Raw genomic sequence first — 23,785 nt, 5'->3', positions numbered from 1 at the left:
GTTTACAAAAATACTAGTATAAATACTAGTAAAACCACATCATAAAAGCGAATATATCAACTGTAAATGGAACATTAATCAATACGCGATAAAAAACAAATAATGCAAAAAATGAAAAACAAGAACACGTAATTCAGTGAAAAAAGAGTTAAAATACAGCTGGAACGCAAGAAAAGCTACCTGTCCACTGTCTGTCCAGAGCTCAGAACGAGGGCTGAACAGCACACCTGAGTATTGAAGACACTCCCCCCCCCTCCAGCCATACCTGAGAGAGTCCAGCCGCGGCAATAGAGAGCGCAGGTTCTATGCGCAAGCTGGAGATTGGCGGACCAAGTAATAGGTGGAGCGAAGGAGGAGTAATTGAGTATAAAGCACAGCGGGAAAATCAAATGGAGTATGGCCGGCATCAGAGCCACACACATAAAAGGAGCCGCTTATTAAACAAAGATGCAAGCCTAGATTTTGAAAAGCCACAACAAGGTCCCTGAAGAATCGCACAGAGGAAACGCGTAGGATCGGCTAAGGATCGGCTTAACAGGCACACTCAAGCTCCAAGGATGCCAAAGACGCACCTTATCTCCAAAAGAAAAAGAAAATAAGCTAAGTGGCATATGTAATAATTAATAGTGCAATAAGAAATTGTGGACAATGCAAGAATACTTCATGGCTATGAGTAAATGAGGACTATATATGCAATGTACTCACAAGAACAAGCACTATAACTATGGATATAGTAAGGAAGAATTTTTGCACATAGCCATTGTTGAAATTAACTGTGCACAACAACATAACGCATGATATATGCTTAGTCTGAACACTACCTGATATACTAATTGCGAAGGTTAAGAAGAATTTCTTGCACATAGCCACTTTTGCAAATAACTGTGCACAGCAACATAAACGTATGATAAATGCACAGTCTGAACATTGTCTGACATACAAATTGCGAAAGTTAAGAAGAATTTTGCACATAGCCACTTTTGCTAAAACTATGCATAGCAACACAACGCATGATATATGCACAGTCTGAACACTGCCTGATATACTAATTGCGAAAGTAAAGAAGAAATTTGCACACTTTTGCCATAACTGTGCATAGCAATATTACGCACAATATATGCAAGTCTGAATACTGCCTGATATTACACAACAAGAAGACAGAAGCAAGACACATGTCTCTTTATGGTAATTACGTTCAAGGCAAGAAATAGGCAGCTAAGGTGCGATCTAATACTACACACCCGACAAGTGTTCATAATTTTAATAATAAAGAAATTTCAAAAGGTTCCCTGTTCGTCAGTCTATATCAAAAACCTGGGAGACCTCTAAAAAATTAAAAATAACGGGCAAACCGATCAGTGATATTATATATATACATTGGGTCTACAGGGTCCATGTAGGATGTCCCATTAGTATTATAGAATTATATATATATATATATATATATATATATATATATATATACATTGGGTCTATGAGGTCCATGTAGAATGTCCCATTAGTATTATAGTATTATATATATATATATACATTGGGTCTACAGGGTCCATGTAGGATGTCCCATTAGTATTATAGTATTATATATATATATATATATATATACATTGGGTCTATGAGGTCCATGTAGAATGTCCCATTAGTATTATAGTATTATATATATATATATACATTGGGTCTACAGGGTCCATGTAGGATGTCCCATTAGTATTATAGTATTATATATATATATATATACATTGGGTCTACAGGGTCCATGTAGGATGTCCCATTAGTATTATAGTATTATATATATATATACATTGGGTCTATGAGGTCCATGTAGGATGTCCCATTAGTATTATAGTATTATATATATATATATTGGGTCTACAGGGTCCATGTAGGATGTCCCATTAGTATTATAGTATTATATATATATATATATACACTGGGTCTACAGGGTCCATGTAGGATGTCCCATTAGTATTATAGTATTATATATATATATATATATATATATATATATATATATACATTGGGTCTACAGGGTCCATGTAGGATGTCCCATTAGTATTATAGTATTATATATATATATATATAGATACATTGGGTCTACAGGGTCCATGTAGGATGTCCCATTAGTATTATAGTATTATATATATATATATACATTGGGTCTATGAGGTCCATGTAGGATGTCCCATTAGTATTATAGTATTATATATATATATATATACATTGGGTCTACAGGGTCCATGTAGGATGTCCCATTAGTATTATAGTATTATATATATATATATACATTGGGTCTACAGGGTCCATGTAGGATGTCCCATTAGTATTATAGTATTATATATATTTATACATTGGGTCTACAGGGTCCATGTAGGATGTCCCATTAGTATTATATATATATATATATATATATATATATATATATATATATTGGGTCTACAGGGTCCATGTAGGATGTCCCATTAGTATTATAGTATTATATATATATATATATATATATATACATTGGGTCTACAGGGTCCATGTAGGATGTCCCATTAGTATTATATATATATATATATATATATATATATATATATATATATATACATTGGGTCTACAGGGTCCATGTAGGATGTCCCATTAGTATTATAGTATTATATATATATATACATTGGGTCTACAGGGTCCATGTAGGATGTCCCATTAGTATTATAGTATTATATATATATATATATACATTGGGTCTACAGGGTCCATGTAGGATGTCCCATTAGTATTATAGTATTATATATATATATATATATATATACATTGGGTCTACAGGGTCCATGTAGGATGTCCCATTAGTATTATAGTATTATATATATATATACACATTGGGTCTGTGAGGTCCATGTAGGATGTCCCATTAGTATTATAGTATTATATATATATATACATTGGGTCTACAGGGTCCATGTAGGATGTCCCATTAGTATTATAGTATTATATATATATACATTGGGTCTATGAGGTCCATGTAGGATGTCCCATTAGTATTATAGTATTATATATATATATATATATACATTGGGTCTACAGGGTCCATGTAGGATGTCCCATTAGTATTATAGTATTATATATATATATATATATATATATATATATATATATATATATATATATACATTGGGTCTACAGGGTCCATGTAGGATGTCCCATTAGTATTATAGTATTATATATATTTATACATTGGGTCTACAGGGTCCATGTAGGATGTCCCATTAGTATTATAGTATTATATATATATATATATATATATATATATATATATATATATATATATATACATTGGGTCTACAGGGTCCATGTAGGATGTCCCATTAGTATTATAGTATTATATATATATATATATATATATATATATATATATATATATTTACATTGGGTCTATGAGGTCCATGTAGGATGTCCCATTAGTATTATAGTATTATATATATATACATTGGGTCTACAGGGTCCATGTAGGATGTCCCATTAGTATTATAGTATTATATATATTTATACATTGGGTCTGTGAGGTCCATGTAGGATGTCCCATTAGTATTATAGTATTATATATATATACACATTGGGTCTGTGAGGTCCATGTAGGATGTCCCATTAGTATTATAGTATTATATATATTTATACATTGGGTCTACAGGGTCCATGTAGGATGTCCCATTAGTATTATAGTATTATATATATATATATATATATATATATATATATATATACATTGGGTCTACAGGGTCCATGTAGGATGTCCCATTAGTATTATAGTATTATATATATATATACATTGGGTCTACAGGGTCCATGTAGGATGTCCCATTAGTATTATAGTATTATATATATTTATACATTGGGTCTATGAGGTCCATGTAGGATGTCCCATTAGTATTATAGTATTATATATATATATATATATATATATATATATATATATATATATATACATTGGGTCTACAGGGTCCATGTAGGATGTCCCATTAGTATTATAGTATTATATATATATACATTGGGTCTACAGGGTCCATGTAGGATGTCCCATTAGTATTATAGTATTATATATATATATATATATATATATATATATACATTGGGTCTACAGGGTCCATGTAGGATGTCCCATTAGTATTATATATATATATATATATATATATATATATACATTGGGTCTATGAGGTCCATGTAGGATGTCCCATTAGTATTATAGTATTATATATATATATATACATTGGGTCTACAGGGTCTACAGGGTCCATGTAGGATTTCCCATTAGTATTATATAGTATTATATAGTATTAGTATTATATATATATGTAATATATTATTATATATATGTATTATATATATATATATGTCAATGACTGTCTGAGACGAGGGTCCGATGACTGTCTGAGATGAGGGTCCGATGACTGTCTGAGAAGAGGGTCCGATGACTGTCTGAGACGAGGGTCCGATGACTGTCTGAGACGAGGGTCCGATGACTGTCTGAGACGAGGGTCCGATGACTGTCTGAGACGAGGGTCCGATGACTGTCTGAGACGAGGGTCCGATGACTGTCTGAGATGAGGGTCCGATGACTGTCTGAGACGAGGGTCTGATCACTGTCTGAGATGAGGGTCCGATAACTGTCTGAGATGGGGGTCCGATGACTGTCTGAGATGGGGGTCTGATGACTGTCTGAGATGGGGGTCTGATGACTGTCTGAGATCAGGTTCCAATGAATGTTTGAGACGAGGGTCTGATGACTGTCTGAGATGAGGTTCCGATGACTGTCTAAGATGGGGGTCTGATGAATGTCTGAGATGAGGGTCCGATGACTGTCTGAGATGAGGGTCCAATAACTGTCTGAGATGAGGGTCCGATGACTGTCTGAGATGAGGGTCCGATGACTGTCTGAGATGAGGGTCCGATGACTGTCTGAGACGAGGGTCCGATGACTGTCTGAGATGAGGGTCCAATAACTGTCTGAGATGGGGGTCCGATGACTGTCTGAGATGGGGGTCTGATGACTGTCTGAGATGAGGGTCCAATAACTGTCTGAGACAAGGGTCTGATGACTGTCTGAGATGAGGTTCCGATGACTGTCTGAGATGAGGTTCCGATGAATGTCTGAGACAAGGGTCTGATGACTGTCTGAGATGAGGTTCCGATAACTGTTTGAGATGGGGGTCTGATGACTGTCTGAGATGAGGTTCCGATGACTGTCTGAGATGAGGTTCTGATGAATGTCTGAGATGACGGTCCAATAACTGTCTGAGATGAGGTTCCGATGACTGTCTGAGATGAGGTTCCGATGAATGTCTGAGATGAGGTTCCGATGAATGTCTGAGACAAGGGTCTGATGACTGTCTGAGATGGGGGTCTGATGACTGTCTGAGATGAGGTTCCGATGACTGTCTGAGATGAGGTTCCGATGACTGTCTGAGATGAGGTTCCGATGAATGTCTGAGATGAGGGTCAGATGACTGTCTGAGATGAGGTTCCGATGAATGTCTGAGATGAGGGTCAGATGAATGTCTGAGATGAGGGTCCGATGACTGTCTGAGATGAGGGTCCGATGACTGTCTCTCCTTTCTCACACAGTTCAGACGGATTCCAGTTCACCCCACTCCAGATCCATGAGGCTCCTTATGTCAATGACCAGTTGCCTGGGAAGAACGAGCATAGTCTTCATTTTGTAGAGCGTTGTATCCAGGCTTTCCCTTCCATCAGCGTCCGCAAAAAAGGCGTAGACCGGCCCATCGCCTGGGCGCTCAGCGATCCTTCTATGGAGCTACGTATGGCGTACACCTCACCGGCCTACAGGAAGATGGGACTATCCTCCATGATCCTCCTCAAGTTTTCTGCTGTCTATCGCGAGAAGGGGTTCCCTATGTACGCCCTCACCACACCCGATAATAAAGCCCCTCAGGCTATGCTGAGCAAAGCGGGATTCCTACAGGGGGGCCGAGGGGAACTGTGGGACTTTCAGCGGAATGTCTAAAATAAAAGAAAATGTCTGTTGTATGTTGTTCAAAGATCAATGTTAGGATAGTCCAAGGCCAATCCATATCTTATATGAAGGATAGCCTAATGCCTATCCATATCTTACATGAAGGATATCCTTATGTCTATCCCTATCTTATATGAAGGATATCCTCATGTCTATCCCTATCTTATATGAAGGATAGCCTAATGCCTATCCCTATCTTATATGAAGGATATCCTCATGTCTATCCCTATCTTATATGAAGGATAGCCTAATGCCTATCCCTATCTTATATGAAGGATAACCTTATGTCTATCCCTATCTTATATGAAGGATAGCCTTATACCTATCCCTATCTTATATGAAGGATAACCTTATGTCTATCCCTATCTTATATGAAGGATATCCTTATGTCTATCCCTATCTTATATGAAGGATATCCTCATGTCTATCCCTATCTTATATGAAGGATTTCCTTATGTCTATCCTTATCTTATATGAAGGATAGCCTAATGCATATCCCTATCTTATATGAAGGATAGCCTTATGTCTATCCTTATCTTATATGAAGGATAGCCTAATGCATATCCCTATCTTATATGAAGGATAGCCTTATGTCTATCCCTATCTTATATGAAGGATAGTCTTATACCTATCTCTATCTTATATGAAGGATAGCCTTATGTCTATCTCTATCTTATATGAAGGATAGCCTTATTCCTATGCCTATCTTATATGAATGATAGCCTTATGCATATCCCTATTTTAAATAATGGATAGCTTTATGCCTATTCCTATCTTATATGAAGGATAGCCTTATGTCTATCCTTATCTTATATGAAGGATAGCCTAATGCATATCCCTATCTTATATGAAGGATAGCCTTATGTCTATCCCTATCTTATATGAAGGATAGCCTTATACCTATCTCTATCTTATATGAAGGATAGCCTTATGCCTCTCCCTATCTTATGTGAAGGATAGCCTTATACCTATCCCTATCTTATATGAAGGATATTCTTATGTCTATCCCTATCTTATATGAAGGATAGCCTTATACCTATCTCTATCTTATATGAAGGATAGCCTTATGCCTCTCCCTATCTTATATGAAGGATCATCTTATACCTATCCCTATCTTATATGAAGGATAGCCTTATACCTATCCCTATCTTATATGAAGGATAGCCTTATACCTATCTCTATCTTATATGAAGGATAGCCTTATGCCTCTCCCTATCTTATATGAAGGATAGCCTTATACCTATCCCTATCTTATATGAATGATAGCCTTATACCTATCCCTATCTTATATGAAGGATATCCTTACACCTATCCCTATCTTATATGAATGATAGCCTTATACCTATCTCTATCTTATATGAAGGATAACCTTATATCTATCCCTATCTTATATGAAGGATATCCTTATACCTATCCCTATCTTATATGAAGGATAACCTTATATCTATCCCTATCTTATATAAAGGATAGCCTTATACCTATCTCTATCTTATATGAAGGATAGCCTTATACCTATCTCTATCTTATATGAAGGATAGCCTTATACCTATCCCTATCTTATATGAAGGATAGCCTTATACCTATCTCTATCTTATATGAAGGATAGCCTTATACCTATCCCTATCTTATATGAAGGATAGCCTTATACCTATCTCTATCTTATATGAAGGATAGCCTTATACCTATCCCTATCTTATATGAAGGATAGCCTTATACCTATCCCTATCTTATATGAAGGATAGCCTTATGCCTATCCTGTGCTTACACTTTTTCACTGTATTTGCAGCTCCCACTTCATATATATAACAATGTCCTTAATATAACAATATGTCCTCTATTTAATACTATGTCCTCTATATAACATTATGTTCCCTATATATAACACAATGTCCTCTATATAACACTATGTCCTCTATATAACACAATGTCCTCTATATAACACTATGTCCTCTATATAACACAATGTCCTCTATATAACACTATGTCCTCTATATATATAACACTATGTCCTCTATATAACACTATGTCCTCTATATATATAACACTATGTCCTCTATATAACACAATGTCCTCTATATAACACTATGTCCTCTATATAACACAATGTCCTCTATATAACACTATGTCCTCTATATATATAACACTATGTCCTCTATATAACATTATGTTCCCTATATATAACACTATGTCCTCTATATAACACAATGTCCTCTATATAACATTATGTCCTCTATATAACATTATGTTCCCTATATATAACACAATGTCCTCTATATAACATTATGTTCCCTATATATAACACAATGTCCTCTATATAACATTATGTCCTCTATATAACACAATGTCCTCTATATAACACTATGTCCTCTATATAACATTATGTCCTCTATATAACATTATGTTCCCTATATATAACACTATGTCCTCTATATAACATTATGTTCCCTATATATAACACAATGTCCTCTATATAACATTATGTCCTCTATATAACACAATGTCCTCTATATAACACTATGTCCTCTATATAACATTATGTTCTCTATATAACATTATGTTCCCTATATATAACACTATGTCCTCTATATAACATTATGTCCTCTATATATAACATTATGTCCCCTATATATAACACAATGTCCTCTATATAACACTATGTCCTCTATATATATAACACTATGTCCTCTATATATAACACTATGTCCTCTATATATAACACTATGTCCTCTCTATATATAACACCATGTCCTCTATATATAACACTATGTCCTCTATATATATAACACTATGTCCTCTATATATATAACACTATGTCCTCTATATATATAACACTATGTCCTCTATATATATAACACTATGTCCTCTATATATATAACACTATGTCCTCTCTATATATAACACCATGTCCTCTATATATAACATTATGTCCTCTCTCTATCTCTAATCTCCAGATAACAACACTAGGTCATCTGTATATAGATAACAACACTAGGTCATCTGTATATAGATAACAACACTAGGTCATCTGTATATAGATAACAACACTAGGTCCTAGTTAAGTATCTTCTCTGAACTCTTTCCAATGTGTCTATGTCCTTCTGGAGATCAGTCTGCAATACTATGCACAATACGTGAGGTCTCACCAGTGATTAGCGAGTGATTTATGAGTAACAGTGATAAAAGCCATAGTGCTGAGAACTTCCCTATCATCTCTGCTGTTTGCCTTGTAAGCTGTGACATCACATCACAGGCTCTGAATGCAGAGCTCCTGCCCCTGCTTTTCACCCGTGTCAGCTCAGGACGAGACCAGTGATGTGAACGTGAGGAGCTAGTATTACTGCTCATTAGATTTCTGACACGTTAGATAAGGCAGAAGTGAAGCCTTTCTTAGTCACAGTAGTTTCTGTTAGCAGCAGCTTCCTGCTGCCTTATCTAATGAGCAGTAATACCAGCTCCCCTTCACATCATTATTTTTGTGCTAGGCTGACAGGAAGGGAGAAGGGATGGAGCACACCGATCTAATTAGTTTTGAAGCACTTAGCAAATGTACAATGCAAGGCAGGTTGCATGGTTACCAGACTGGTTTTATAGCCTGTGACGTGACGTCACAGATTACAAGGAAAACAGCTCAGCTGATGTGGAAGATCTGTGCACTATGGCTGATGACATTATAGTAGTAAGTTGCTTTTTTAGTTGTTTCTTTTCCCAGACAACCCCTTTAAGTAAGTTTTACTTATTTTGGATGTCAAAATCTCAATTTCCAAATTCTTTTGACAATTAAAATGTTTCATGATAAGTTGTATTTCTTCGTTATGTATTTATTCCTTCCTGTTCCCTCGGTCCTCCCCTCAATCAGAACTATTTCCAGTCATGAGAAGACGTTTTGGCTCCAGGGGGCAGGATCGGTAACAGGAGCCGGAGCCTTGGGCACAATCCAATGAATTGGGGGACGGCTCCGCTTCTGTGAATACAATGTGTAACATATTAACTAAGCTGGTTGTGAGTGTCGGGCGCTGTTCTGGGATTCATGCCAATCAGTATAGTGGCCCTGGGCACCGGGTCAGAGGTCAGCAGCTAAGAAATACAGAGTTATGTGAAGATCAAAGAGAGGAGGCCCCGGAGCTGAGATCAGAATGAGCCCCCGATCATGAGGCCGGATGGTGACTCCTGGACAATAGAGTCTTGTGTTTGATCCCTATCACATGTTCTTGATCTTCACACCAACGAGCAGTAGTGCCTCATAGCAGCCGCACGCCTCTGCGGATGTTTGCCCCTTGATAGGAACGATTGCCCATCCTGAGGTAGTGGCACATAGACCCGGGGTGGGGGCAGGGAGTGGGGCAGTATAAATGAAGCAGGAACAGGTCGGCTCTGGCACCAGATCTGTGTCCTGACCTGACTGTAGTGTTGGCAGCAATCACGGGGCTATTTATACATCTCTCTGATAAACAACACGAATACTGAGATAGATGAGGAATAGGAGCGATGGAGACCGAGGACATATGGATTATATATTGTCATTAAACTACATCATAGGGGCTCATCATGGAGGCTTACCATATGGACTCATTATACTGGCTCATCATGGAGGCTTACCATAGGGGCTCATTATACCGGCTCATCATGGAGGCTTACCATAGGGGCTCATTATACCGGCTCATCATGGAGGCTTACCATAGGGGCTCATTATACCGGCTCATCATGGAGGCTTACCATAGGGGCTCATTATACTGGCTCATCATGGAGGCTTACCATATGGACTCATTATACCGGCTCATCATGGAGGCTTACCATAGGGGCTCATTATACTGGCTCATCATGGAGGCTTACCATAGGGACTCATTATACCGGCTCATCATGGAGGCTTACCATAGGGGCTCATTATACTGGCTCATCATGGAGGCTTACCATATGGACTCATTATACCGGCTCATCATGGAGGCTTACCATAGGGGCTCATTATACTGGCTCATCATGGAGGCTTACCATAGGGGCTCATTATACCGGCTCATCATGGAGGCTCAGCAAAGGGGATCATCATGGAGTCTTATCCTAGTGGCTTATCCTAGGGGCCAATTATGAAGACTTACCATGGAGGTTCATCATGAAGGCTCATCATGGGGGCTCAGCATGGAAGGATTATCATGGAGGTGTCATCATACTGGCTCATCATGGCGTCTTATCCTATTGGCTTATCATGAGGGCCAATTATGGAGACTTACCATAGAGGTTCAACATGGAGGCTCATCATGGGGGCTCATCGTGGGGACTCATTGTGGAGGTCCATCATGGAGGCTCATCATGGAGGCTTACCATAGTGGCTCATTATACTGGTTCATCATGGAGGCTCATCATGGGGGCTCATCGTGGGGACTCATTGTGGAGGTCCATCATGGAGGCTCATCATGGAGGCTTACCATAGGGGCTCATTATACTGGTTCATCATGGAGGCTTACCATAGGGGCTCATTATACTGGCTCATCATGGAGGCTTACCATAGGGGCTCATTATACTGGCTTATCATGGAGGCTTACCATATGGACTCATTATACTGGCTCATCATGGAGGCTTACCATAGGGGCTCATTATACTGGCTCATCATGGAGGCTCAGCAAAGGGGAGCATCATGGAGTCTTATCCTAGTGGCTTATCATGGGGGCCAATTATGGAGACTTACCATGGAGGTTCATCATGGAGGTTCATCATGGGGACTCATCATGGAAGGATTATCATGGAGGGCTCATCATACTGGCTCATCATGGGGACTTATCATGGAGGCTCATCATGGAAGGATTATGGAGGGCTCATCATACTGGCTAATCATGGAGTCTTATCCTATTGGCTTATCATGAGGGCCAATTATGGAGACTTACCATGGAGGTTCATCATGGAGGCTCATCATGGGGACTCATCATGGGGGCTCATCGTGGGGACTCATCATGGAGGTTCATCATGGAGTCTCATCATGGAGATTCATCGTGTGGACTGGTCATGGGGACTCATCATGGGAACTCATCATGGAGGCTCATCATGGGGACTCATCACGGAGGCTCATCACAGGGACTCATCATGGAGGCTCATCATGGGGACTCATCATGGAAGGATTGTCATGGAGGGCTCATCATACTGGCTCATCATGGAGTCTTATCCTATTGGCTTATCATGAGGGCCAATTATGGAGACTTACCATTGAGGTTCATCATGGAGGCTCATCATGGGGGCTAATCGTGGGGGCTCATTGTGGGGACTCATCATGGAGGTTCATCATGGAGGCTCATCATGGGGACCCATCATGGAGGTTCATCGTGGGGACTGATCATGGGGACTCATCATGGGCACTCATCACAGAGGCTCATCATGGGGACTCATCATGGAAGGATTATCATGGAGGGCTCATCATACTGGCTCATCATGGAGTCTTATCCTATTGGCTTATCATGAGGGCCAACTATGGAGACTTACCATGGAGGTTCATCATGGAGGCTCATCATGGGGGCTAATCGTGGGGGCTCATTGTGGGGACTCATCATGGAGGTTCATCATGGAGGCTCATCATGGGGACCCATCATGGAGGTTCATCGTGGGGACTGATCATGGGGACTCATCATGGGCACTCATCACAGAGGCTCATCATGGGGACTCATCATGGAAGGATTATCATGGAGGGCTCATCATACTGGCTCATCATGGAGTCTTATCCTATTGGCTTATCATGAGGGCCAACTATGGAGACTTACCATGGAGGTTCATCATGGAGGCTCATCATGGGGACTCATCATGGGGACTCATCGTGGGGACTCATCATGGAAGGATCTTCATAGGGACTCATCAAAGAGGCTAATCATGGAAGGATTATCATGGAAAGATTATCATGGGGAAATATGGTGGCTCAGTGGTTTACATGTTTTCTTGCCAGCACCGAAGTCTTAGATTAAAATCTCACCAAGGACACCATGTGCAAGGAGTCTGTATGTTCTCCCCGTGTTCGCCCAGGTTTCCTCCCACACTACAAACACATCCTGACATTGTGAGCCCAAATGGGGGCAGGGACTGATCTGAGTGATGTCACACTATGTACAGCGCTGCAGAATATGTTGGTGCTATATAAATGTATTATCACTACACGGACACTTATGTCCTAATAAATTCACAAGGACTAATCCTACAAACCTGTACGAGAACCAGAGCCAAGATGTTACAGCACAACCAGTCCTGGCGCAAGAACAAGAGGTCACATGACACCGATGAATACAGAAAGAGCCGGCGCTCGCCAAGAACCCAGAGAGAAGGAGGAGATCTGATATTACTGAGGTGAGCCCATAGGGACACAGGGCCCCGGGACCATAGAGCGTGGGGCCCCCGGGTCAGGAATAGAGATAATGTCTTCACCACATTCTGAGAAATAGAACTTCTTATACTTTGTGTCAGGTTATTGTAAACAGACTTGTATGTTGTGTTATCGTAGTCATGGTAACAGATTGTGTAGTGTTTGGAGACTTGTATGTTGTGTTATCGTAGTCATATAACAGATTGTGTAGTGTTTACAGACTTGTATGTTGTGTTATCGTAGTCATATAACAGATTGTGTAGTGTTTGGAGACTTGTATGTTGTGTTATTGTAGTCATATAACAGATTGTGTAGTGTTTACAGACTTGTATGTTGTGTTATCGTAGTCATATAACAGATTGTGTAGTGTTTACAGACTTGTATGTTGTGTTATCGTAGTCATATAACAGATTGTGTAGTGTTTACAGACTTGTATGTTGTGTTATCGTAGTCATATAACAGATTGTGTAGTGTTTACAGACTTGTATGTTGTGTTATCGTAGTCATATAACAGATTGTGTAGTGTTTACAGACTTGTATGTTATGTTATCGTAGTCATGTAACAGATTGTGTAGTGTTTACAGACTTGTATGTTGTGTTATTGTAGTCATATAACAGATTGTGTAGTGTTTACAGACTTGTATGTTATGTTATCATAGTCATATAACAGATTGTGTAGTGTTTACAGACTTGTATGTTGTGTTATCGTAGTCATATAACAGATTGTGTAGTGTTTACAGACTTGTATGTTGTGTTATCGTAGTCATATAACAGATTGTGTAGTGTTTACAGACTTGTATGTTGTGTTATCATAGTCATATAACAGATTGTGTAGTGTTTACAGACTTGTATGTGGTGTTATCGTAGTCATGGTAACAGATTGTGTAGTGTTTACAGACTTGTATGTTGTGTTATCGTAGTCATGGTAACAGATTGTGTAGTGTTTACAGACTTGTATGTTGTGTTATCGTAGTCATATAACAGATTGTGTAGTGTTTACAGACTTGTATGTTGTGTTATCGTAGTCATGGTAACAGATTGTGTAATGTTTACAGACTTGTATGTTGTGTTATCGTAGTCATGTAACAGATTGTGTAGTGTTTACAGACTTGTATGTTATGTTATCGTAATGATGTAACAGATTGTGTAGTGTTTAGAGACTTGTATGTTGTGTTATCGTAGTCATGGTAACAGATTGTGTAGTGTTTACAGACTTGTATGTTGTGTTATCGTAGTCATGGTAACAGATTGTGTAGTGTTTACAGACTTGTATGTTGTGTTATCGTAGTCATGTAACAGATTGTGTAGTGTTTGGAGACTTGTATGTTGTGTTATCGTAGTCATATAACAGATTGTGTAGTATTTACAGACTTGTATGTTGTGTTATCGTAGTCACATAACAGATTGTGTAGTGTTTACAGACTTGTATGTTGTGTTACCGTAGTCATGGTAACAGATTGTGTAGTGTTTACAGACTTGTATGTTGTGTTATCGTAGTCATGGTAACAGATTGTGTAGTGTTCACAGACATGTAAGTTGTGTTATTGTAGTCATATAACAAATTGTGTAGTGTTTACAGACTTGTATGTTGTGTTATTGTAATCATATAACAGATTGTGTAGTGTTTGGAGACTTGTATGTTGTGTTATCATAGTCATATAACAGATTGTGTTGTGTTTGGAGACTTGTATGTTGTGTTATCGTAGTCATATAACAGATTGTGTAGTGTTTGGAGACTTGTATGTTGTGTTATCGTAGTCATATAACAGATTGTGTAGTGTTTGGAGACTTGTATGTTGTGTTATAGTCATATAACAGATTGTGTTGTGTTTACAGACTTGTATGTTGTGTTATCGTAATCATATAACAGATTGTGTTGTGTTTGGAGACTTGTATGTTGTGTTATCATAGTCATATAACAGATTGTGTAGTGTTTACAGACTTGTATGTTGTGTTATCGTAGTCATATAACAGATTGTGTAGTGTTTACAGACTTGTATGTTATGTTATCGTAGTCATATAACAGATTGTGTAGTGTTTACAGACTTGTATGTTGTGTTATCGTAGTCATATAACAGATTGTGTAGTGTTTACAGACTTGTATCTTGTGTTATCGTAGTCATGGTAACAGATTGTGTAGTGTTTACAGACTTGTATGTTGTGTTATCGTAGTCATATAACAGATTGTGTAGTGTTTACAGACTTGTATGTTGTGTTATCGTAGTCATATAACAGATTGTGTAGTGTTTGGAGACTTGTATGTTGTGTTATCATCGTCATGGTAACAGATTTTGTAGTCTTTGGAGACTTGTATGTTGTGTTATTGTAGTCATATAGCAGATTGTGTAGTGTTTGGAGACTTGTATGTTGTGTTATCGTAGTCATATAACAGATTGTGTTGTGTTTACAGACTTGTATGTTGTGTTATCGTAGTCATATAGCAGATTGTGTAGTGTTTGGAGACTTGTATGTTGTGTTATCAAAGTCATATAGCAGATTGTGTAGTGTTTACAGACTTGTATGTTGTGTTAATGTATTCATGGTAACAGATTGTGTAGTGTTTACAGACTTGTATGTTGTGTTATCGTAATCATATAGCAGATTGTGTAGTGTTTACAGACTTGTATGTTATGTTATTGTAGTCATATAACAGATTGTGTAGTGTTTACAGACTTGTATGTTGTGTTATCGTAGTCATGGTAACAGATTGTGTAGTGTTTACAGACTTGTATGTTGTGTTATCGTAATCATATAACAGATTGTGTAGTGTTTACAGACTTGTATGTTGTGTTATCGTAATCATATAACAGATTGTGTAGTGTTTGGAGACTTGTATGTTATGTTATTGTAGTCATATAACAGATTGTGTAGTGTTTACAGACTTGTATGTTGTGTTATCGTAGTCATATAACAGATTGTGTAGTGTTTACAGACTTGTATGTTGTGTTATCGTAGTCATATAACAGATTGTGTAGTGTTTACAGACTTGTATGTTATGTTATCATAGTCATGTAACAGATTGTGTAGTGTTTACAGACTTGTATGTTGTGTTATCGTAGTCATGTAACAGATTGTGTAGTGTTTACAGACTTGTATGTTGTGTTATCGTAGTCATGATAACAGATTGTGTAGTGTTTACAGACTTGTATGTTGTGTTATCGTAGTCATGGTAACAGATTGTGTAGTGTTTACAGACTTGTATGTTGTGTTATTGTAGTCATATAACAGATTGTGTAGTGTTTACAGACTTGTATGTTGTGTTATCGTAGTCATGTAACAGATTGTGTAGTGTTTACAGACTTGTATGTTGTGTTATCGTAGTCATATAACAGATTGTGTAGTGTTTACAGACTTGTATATTATGTTATCATAGTCATATAACAGATTGTGTAGTGTTTACAGACTTGTATGTTGTGTTATTGTAGTCATATAACAGATTGTGTAGTGTTTACAGACTTGTATGTTGTGTTATCGTAGTCATATAACAGATTGTGTAGTGTTTACAGACTTGTATATTATGTTATCATAGTCATATAACAGATTGTGTAGTGTTTACAGACTTGTATGTTGTGTTATCGTAGTCATATAACAGATTGTGTAGTGTTTGGAGACTTGTATGTTGTGTTATCATCGTCATGGTAACAGATTGTGTAGTGTTTACAGACTTGTATGTTGTGTTATTGTATTCATGGTAACAGATTGTGTAGTGTTTGGAGACTTGTATGTTGCGTTATCTTAATCATATAACAGATTGTGTTGTGTTTACAGACTTGTATGTTGTGTTATCGTAATCATATAACAGATTGTGTATTGTTTGGAGACTTGTATGTTGTGTTATCTTAGTCATATAACAGATTGTGTAGTGTTTGGAGACTTGTATGTTATGTTATCATAGTCATATAACAGATTGTGTAGTGTTTACAGACTTGTATGTTGTGTTATCGTAGTCATATAACAGATTGTGTAGTGTTTACAGACTTGTATGTTGTGTTATCGTAGTCATATAACAGATTGTGTAGTATTTACAGACTTGTATGTTGTGTTATCGTAGTCATATAACAGATTGTGTAGTGTTTACAGACGTGTATGTTATGTTATCGTAGTCATGGTAACAGATTGTGTAGTGTTTACAGACTTGTATGTTGTGTTATCGTAGTCATATAACAGATTGTGTAGTGTTTGGAGACTTGTATGTTGTGTTATCGTAGTCATATAACAGATTGTGTTGTGTTTACAGACTTGTTTGTTGTGTTATCGTAGTCATATAACAGATTGTTTAGTGTTTACAGACTTGTATGTTGTGTTATCGTAATCATATAACAGATTGTGTAGTGTTTACAGACTTGTTTGTTGTGTTATCGTAGTCATATAACAGATTGTGTAGTGTTTACAGACTTGTATGTTATGTTATTGTAGTCATATAACAGATTGTGTAGTGTTTGGAGACTTGTATGTTGTGTTATTGTAGTCATATAACAGATTGTGTAGTGTTTGGAGACTTGTATGTTGTGTTATCGTAGTCATATAACAGATTGTGTAGTGTTTGGAGACTTGTATGTTGTGTTATCGTAGTCATATAACAGATTGTGTAGTGTTTACAGACTTGTATGTTATGTTATTGTAGTCATATAACAGATTGTGTAGTGTTTACAGACTTGTATGTTATGTTATCATAGTCATATAACAGATTGTGTAGTGTTTTCAGACTTGTATGTTATGTTAATGTAGTCATGGTAACAGATTGTGTAGTGTTTACAGACTTGTATGTTGTGTTATTGTAGTCATATAACAGATTGTGTAATGTTTACAGACTTGTATGTTGTGTTATCGTAATCATATAACAGATTGTGTAGTGTTTGGAGACTTGTATGTTGTGTTATCGTAGTCATGATAACAGATTGTGTAGTGTTTACAGACTTGTATGTTGTGTTATTGTAGTCATATAACAGATTGTGTAATGTTTACAGACTTGTATGTTGTGTTATCATAGTCATATAACAGATTGTGTAGAGTTTACAGACTTGTATGTTGTGTTATCGTAGTCATATAACAGATTGTGTAGTGTTTACATACTTGTATGTTATGTTATCCTAGTCATGTAACAGATTGTGTAGTGTTTACAGACTTGTAGGTTGTGTTATCGTAGTCATATAACAGATTGTGTAGTTTTTACAGACTTGTATGTTATGTTATTGTAGTCATATAACAGATTGTGTAGTGTTTACAGACTTGTATGTTGTGTTATCGTAGTCATATAACAGATTGTGTAGTGTTTACAGACTTGTATGTTGTGTTATCGTAGTCATATAACAGATTGTGTAGTGTTTACAGACTTGTATGTTATGTTATCGTAGTCATGTAACAGATTGTGTAGTGTTTACAGACTTGTATGTTGTGTTATCATAGTCATATAACAGATTGTGTAGTGTTTACAGACTTGTATGTTATGTTATTGTAGTCATATAACAGATTGTGTAATGTTTACAGACTTGTATGTTGTGTTATCGTAGTCATATAACAGATTGTGTAGTGTTTACAGACTTGTATGTTGTGTTATCGTAGTCATATAACAGATTGTGTAGTGTTTACAGACTTGTATGTTGTGTTATCGTAGTCATATAACAGATTGTGTAGTGTTTACAGACTTGTATGTTGTGTTATTGTAGTCATATAACAGATTGTGTAGTGTTTACAGACTTGTATGTTGTGTTATCGTAGTCATATAACAGATTGTGTTGTGTTTACAGACTTGTATGTTGTGTTATCGTAGTCATATAACAGATTGTGTTGTGTTTACAGACTTGTATGTTATGTTATCATAGTCATATAACAGATTGTGTAGTGTTTACAGACTTGTATGTTGTGTTATCGTAGTCATACAACAGATTGTGTAGTGTTTGGAGACATGTATGTTATGTTATCGTGATCATATGACAGATTGTGTAGTGTTTACAGACTTGTATGTTGTGTTATCATAGTCATATAACATATTGTGTAGTGTTTACAGACTTGTATGTTGTGTTATTGTAGTCATATAACATATTGTGTAGTGTTTACAGACTTGTATGTTGTGTTATTGTAGTCATATAACAGATTGTGTAGTGTTTACAGACTTGTATGTTGTGTTATTGTAGTCATATAACAGATTGTGTAGTGTTTACAGACTTGTATGTTGTGTTATTGTAGTCATATAACAGATTGTGTAGTGTTTGGAGACTTGTATGTTATGTTATCGTAGTCATATAACAGATTGTGTAGTGTTTACAGACTTGTATGTTATGTTATCGTAGTCATATAACAGATTGTGTAGTGTTTACAGACTTGTATGTTGTGTTATCATAGTCATATAACATATTGTGTAGTGTTTACAGACTTGTATGTTGTGTTATTGTAGTCATATAACAGATTGTGTAGTGTTTACAGACTTGTATGTTGTGTTATTGTAGTCATATAACAGATTGTGTAGTGTTTACAGACTTGTATGTTGTGTTATTGTAGTCATATAACAGATTGTGTAGTGTTTGGAGACTTGTATGTTATGTTATCGTAGTCATATAACAGATTGTGTAGTGTTTACAGACTTGTATGTTATGTTATCGTAATCATATAACAGATTGTGTAGTGTTTACAGACTTGTATGTTATGTTATCGTACTCATATAACAGATTGTGTAGTGTTTACAGACTTGTATGTTGTGTTATCGTAGTCATATAACAGATTGTGTAGTGTTTACAGACTTGTATGTTGTGTTATCGTAGTCATATAACAGATTGTGTAGTGTTTGGAGACTTTTATGTTGTTTTATCGTAGTCATATAACAGATTGTGTAGTGTTTACAGACTTGCATGTTGTGTTATCGTAGTCATATAACAGATTGTGTAGTGTTTGGAGACTTGTATGTTGTGTTATCATCGTCATGGTAACAGATTGTGTAGTGTTTACAGACTTGTATGTTGTGTTATCATAGTCATATAACAGATTGTGTAGTGTTTACAGACTTGTATGTTGTGTTATCGTAGTCATGGTAACAGATTGTGTAGTGTTTACAGACTTGTATGTTATGTTATCGTAGTCATGTAACAGATTGTGTAGTGTTTACAGACTTGTATGTTGTGTTATTTTAGTCATATAACAGATTGTGTAGTGTTTACAGACTTGTATGTTGTGTTATCGTAGTCATATAACGGATTGTGTAGTGTTTGGAGACTTGTATGTTGTGTTGTCATCGTCATGGTAACAGATTTTGTAGTGTTTGGAGACTTGTATGTTGTGTTATTGTAGTCATATAGCAGATTGTGTAGTGTTTACAGAGTTGTATGTTGTGTTATCGTAGTCATGGTAACAGATTGTGTAGTGTTTACAGACTTGTATGTTGTGTTATCGTAGTCATGGTAACAGATTGTGTAGTGTTTACAGACTTGTATGTTGTGTTATCGTAGTCATATAACAGATTGTGTAGTGTTTGGAGACTTGTATGTTGTGTTATCGTAGTCATATAGCAGATTGTGTAGTGTTTACAGACTTGTATTTTGTGTTATCGTAGTCATGGTAACAGATTGTGTAGTGTTTACAGACTTGTATGTTGTGTTATCGTAGTCATATAACAGATTGTGTAGTGTTTACAGACTTTTATGTTATGTTATCGTAGTCATGTAACAGATTGTGTAGTGTTTTCAGACTTGTATGTTGTGTTATCGTAGTCATATAACAGATTGTGCAGTGTTTGGAGACTTGTATGTTGTGTTATCGTAGTCATATAACAGATTGTGTAGTGTTTACAGACTTGTATGTTGTGTTACCGTAGTCATATAACAGATTGTGTAGTGTTTACAGACTTGTATTTTGTGTTATTGTAGTCATGGTAACAGATTGTGTAGTGTTTACAGACTTGTATGTTGTGTTACCGTAGTCATATAATAGATTGTGTAGTGTTTACAGACTTGTATGTTGTGTTATTGTAGTCATATAACAGATTGTGTAGTGTTTACAGACGTGTATGTTATGTTATCGTAGTCATATAACAGATTGTGTAGTGTTTACAGACTTGTATGTTGTGTTATCATAGTCATGTAACAGATTGTGTAGTGTTTACAGACTTGTATGTTATGTTATCGTAGTCATATAACAGATTGTGTAGTGTTTACAGACTTGTATGTTGTGTTATCATAGTCATGTAACAGATTGTGTAGTGTTTACAGACTTGTATGTTATGTTATCGTAATCATATAACAGATTGTGTAGTGTTTACAGACTTGTATGTTGTGTTATTGTAATCATATAACAGATTGTGTAGTGTATATATCACCACACCACCATATATCACCACACCACCACATATCACCACACCACCATATATCACCACACCACCACATATCACCACACCACCATATATCACCACACCACCATATATCACCACACCACAATATATCACCACACCACCATATATCACAACACCACTACATATCACAACACCACCACAATATATCACCACACCACCATATATCACCACACCACCATATATAACCACACCACAATATATCACCACACCACCACATATCACCACACCGCCACATATCACACCACCACAATATATCACCACACCACCACATATCACCACACCACCATCTATCACCACACCACAATATATCACCACACCACCACATATCACCACACCACCACATATCACCACACCACAATATATCACCACACCACCACATATCACCACACCACAATATATCACCACACCACCACAATATATCACCACACCACCACATATCACCACACCACCACATATCACCACACCACCATCTATCACCACACCACAATATATCACCACACCACCACAATATATCACCACACCACAATATATCACCACACCACCACAATATATCACCACACCACCACATATCACCACACCACCATCTATCACCACACCACAATATATCACCACACCACAATATATCACCACACCACCACATATCACCACACCACCATCTATCACCACACCACAATATATCACCACACCACCACAATATATCACCACACCACAATATATCACCACACCACCACCACATATCACCACACCACCATCTATCACCACACCACAATATATCACCACACCACCACAATATATCACCACACCACCATATATCACCACACCACAATATATCACCACACCACCACATATCACCACACCACCATATATCACCACACCACAATATATCACCACACCACCACATATCACCACACCACCATATATCACCACACCACAATATATCACCACACCACCACAATATATCACCACACCACCACAATATATCACCACACCACCACATATCACCACACCACCACATATCACCACACCACAATATATCACCACACCACCACATATCACAACGTATCACCACTCTGCCACATTTTCCCACACCGCCACATTTCCCCACTCTGCCACATTTCCCCACTCCACCACATTTCCCCACTCCACCACATTTGACCCGGATTAACCATTGTTTTTTTTTTTTGGGGGGGGGGGGGGGATTTGGACTATCTCTAAATCTGTGTCATGAACGGGGGGCAGGGAGAAGTCAGCCTTAAAGCTGTCCCTATAAACCACTCTCCCTGCCTACTTGCCCATCCGCCCTAGATGACAGATCGACAACTTGGAGCCGGTCCCTTCCTAACACTAAGGTGCCTGGACGTAAGAGTCAAACAAAAAAAAACTGTACATTTCGGGAATAGTGATGAGTGGCAGAGGCCATATTCGCGCTCGCGATATTTTGCAAGTATTTGGACGAATATTCGTCCTATGTTCGCGAAATTCTAATATTCGCTATATTCGTTCTCATTTTTTCTCATGCAATAATTTGTAATGAAATTCGCATAGTGCGCATGCGCGATTATATCTTTCACCTAAAAGAAGGGAGGGATCAGTGTCCTCTGACTGAAAGTGCCAATATTCGCATATTCGTAAAAACAAAACAAAAAAAAGAATATTCGTCATTACGAATATATATCACTATAGTCTAAATATTCGTGAAATCGCAAAGTGCCGATATTCGCGGTAAAAATTCACATTTCAAATTTTTGCGCTCAACACTAGTTAGCAAACAAGTCAGGAACATAATGAAAATACATTAACCAAGAAACAGATATATAAGTACAAACAAGGCAGGATATAGCATACTAACATACAGTTCAGAAACCGGAATCAAGATTAACGGCAGATATGATAATATGAACAAGACTAGATATAAGGATAAGTATACAGATGACGAAACCAGAAAATGCAGGAGATGAAGAGGTTAACTGAATGTCAGAACACTAAACGGGTCAGGAAATCAAGAGAACTGTTCACACTGGACTCAGAAAAAGGAACACACTAGACACCCCTCTCCAATCATAGAGGAACATCAATACCAAAGCCAAATATGCTCCTATCCACTCACTCCTAGATAGAC

General features: G+C 37.2%; 2 protein-coding genes across 4 annotated transcripts in view; both read left to right on the top strand.

Moving 5' to 3' along the window:
* Positions 1–23,785, top strand: part of LOC130282633 (glycine N-acyltransferase-like) — an 83,691-nt gene that overhangs the window by 23,795 nt on the left and 36,111 nt on the right. For 2 of the 3 annotated variants that reach the window (XM_056531078.1, XM_056531077.1), the window contains exon 1: positions 22,957–23,015. The exons of the other annotated variant lie outside the window; for it this stretch is intronic. In XM_056531078.1, coding sequence (XP_056387053.1) covers positions 22,972–23,015 — 44 coding nt within the window. In that variant the 5' untranslated portion in view covers positions 22,957–22,971. Of the gene's footprint in view, positions 1–22,956; positions 23,016–23,785 lie in introns of those variants that run through there. 3 annotated transcript variants of the gene reach the window in all.
* Positions 4,177–6,994, top strand: LOC130282643 (glycine N-acyltransferase-like protein 1). The gene is made up of 2 exons (XM_056531096.1): positions 4,177–4,191; positions 5,593–6,994. The coding sequence occupies exons 1-2, from the start codon at positions 4,181–4,183 to the stop codon at positions 5,990–5,992; spliced, it is 411 nt and encodes a 136-aa protein (XP_056387071.1). The 5' UTR covers positions 4,177–4,180; the 3' UTR covers positions 5,993–6,994.

The sequence above is a fragment of the Hyla sarda genome, chromosome 7, assembly GCF_029499605.1.
Source record: "Hyla sarda isolate aHylSar1 chromosome 7, aHylSar1.hap1, whole genome shotgun sequence".
In the NCBI taxonomy this organism is placed as follows: domain Eukaryota; kingdom Metazoa; phylum Chordata; class Amphibia; order Anura; family Hylidae; genus Hyla; species Hyla sarda.
Note: the sequence above shows the minus strand (reverse complement) of the source record. Positions and strands in the feature narration are given on the sequence as shown.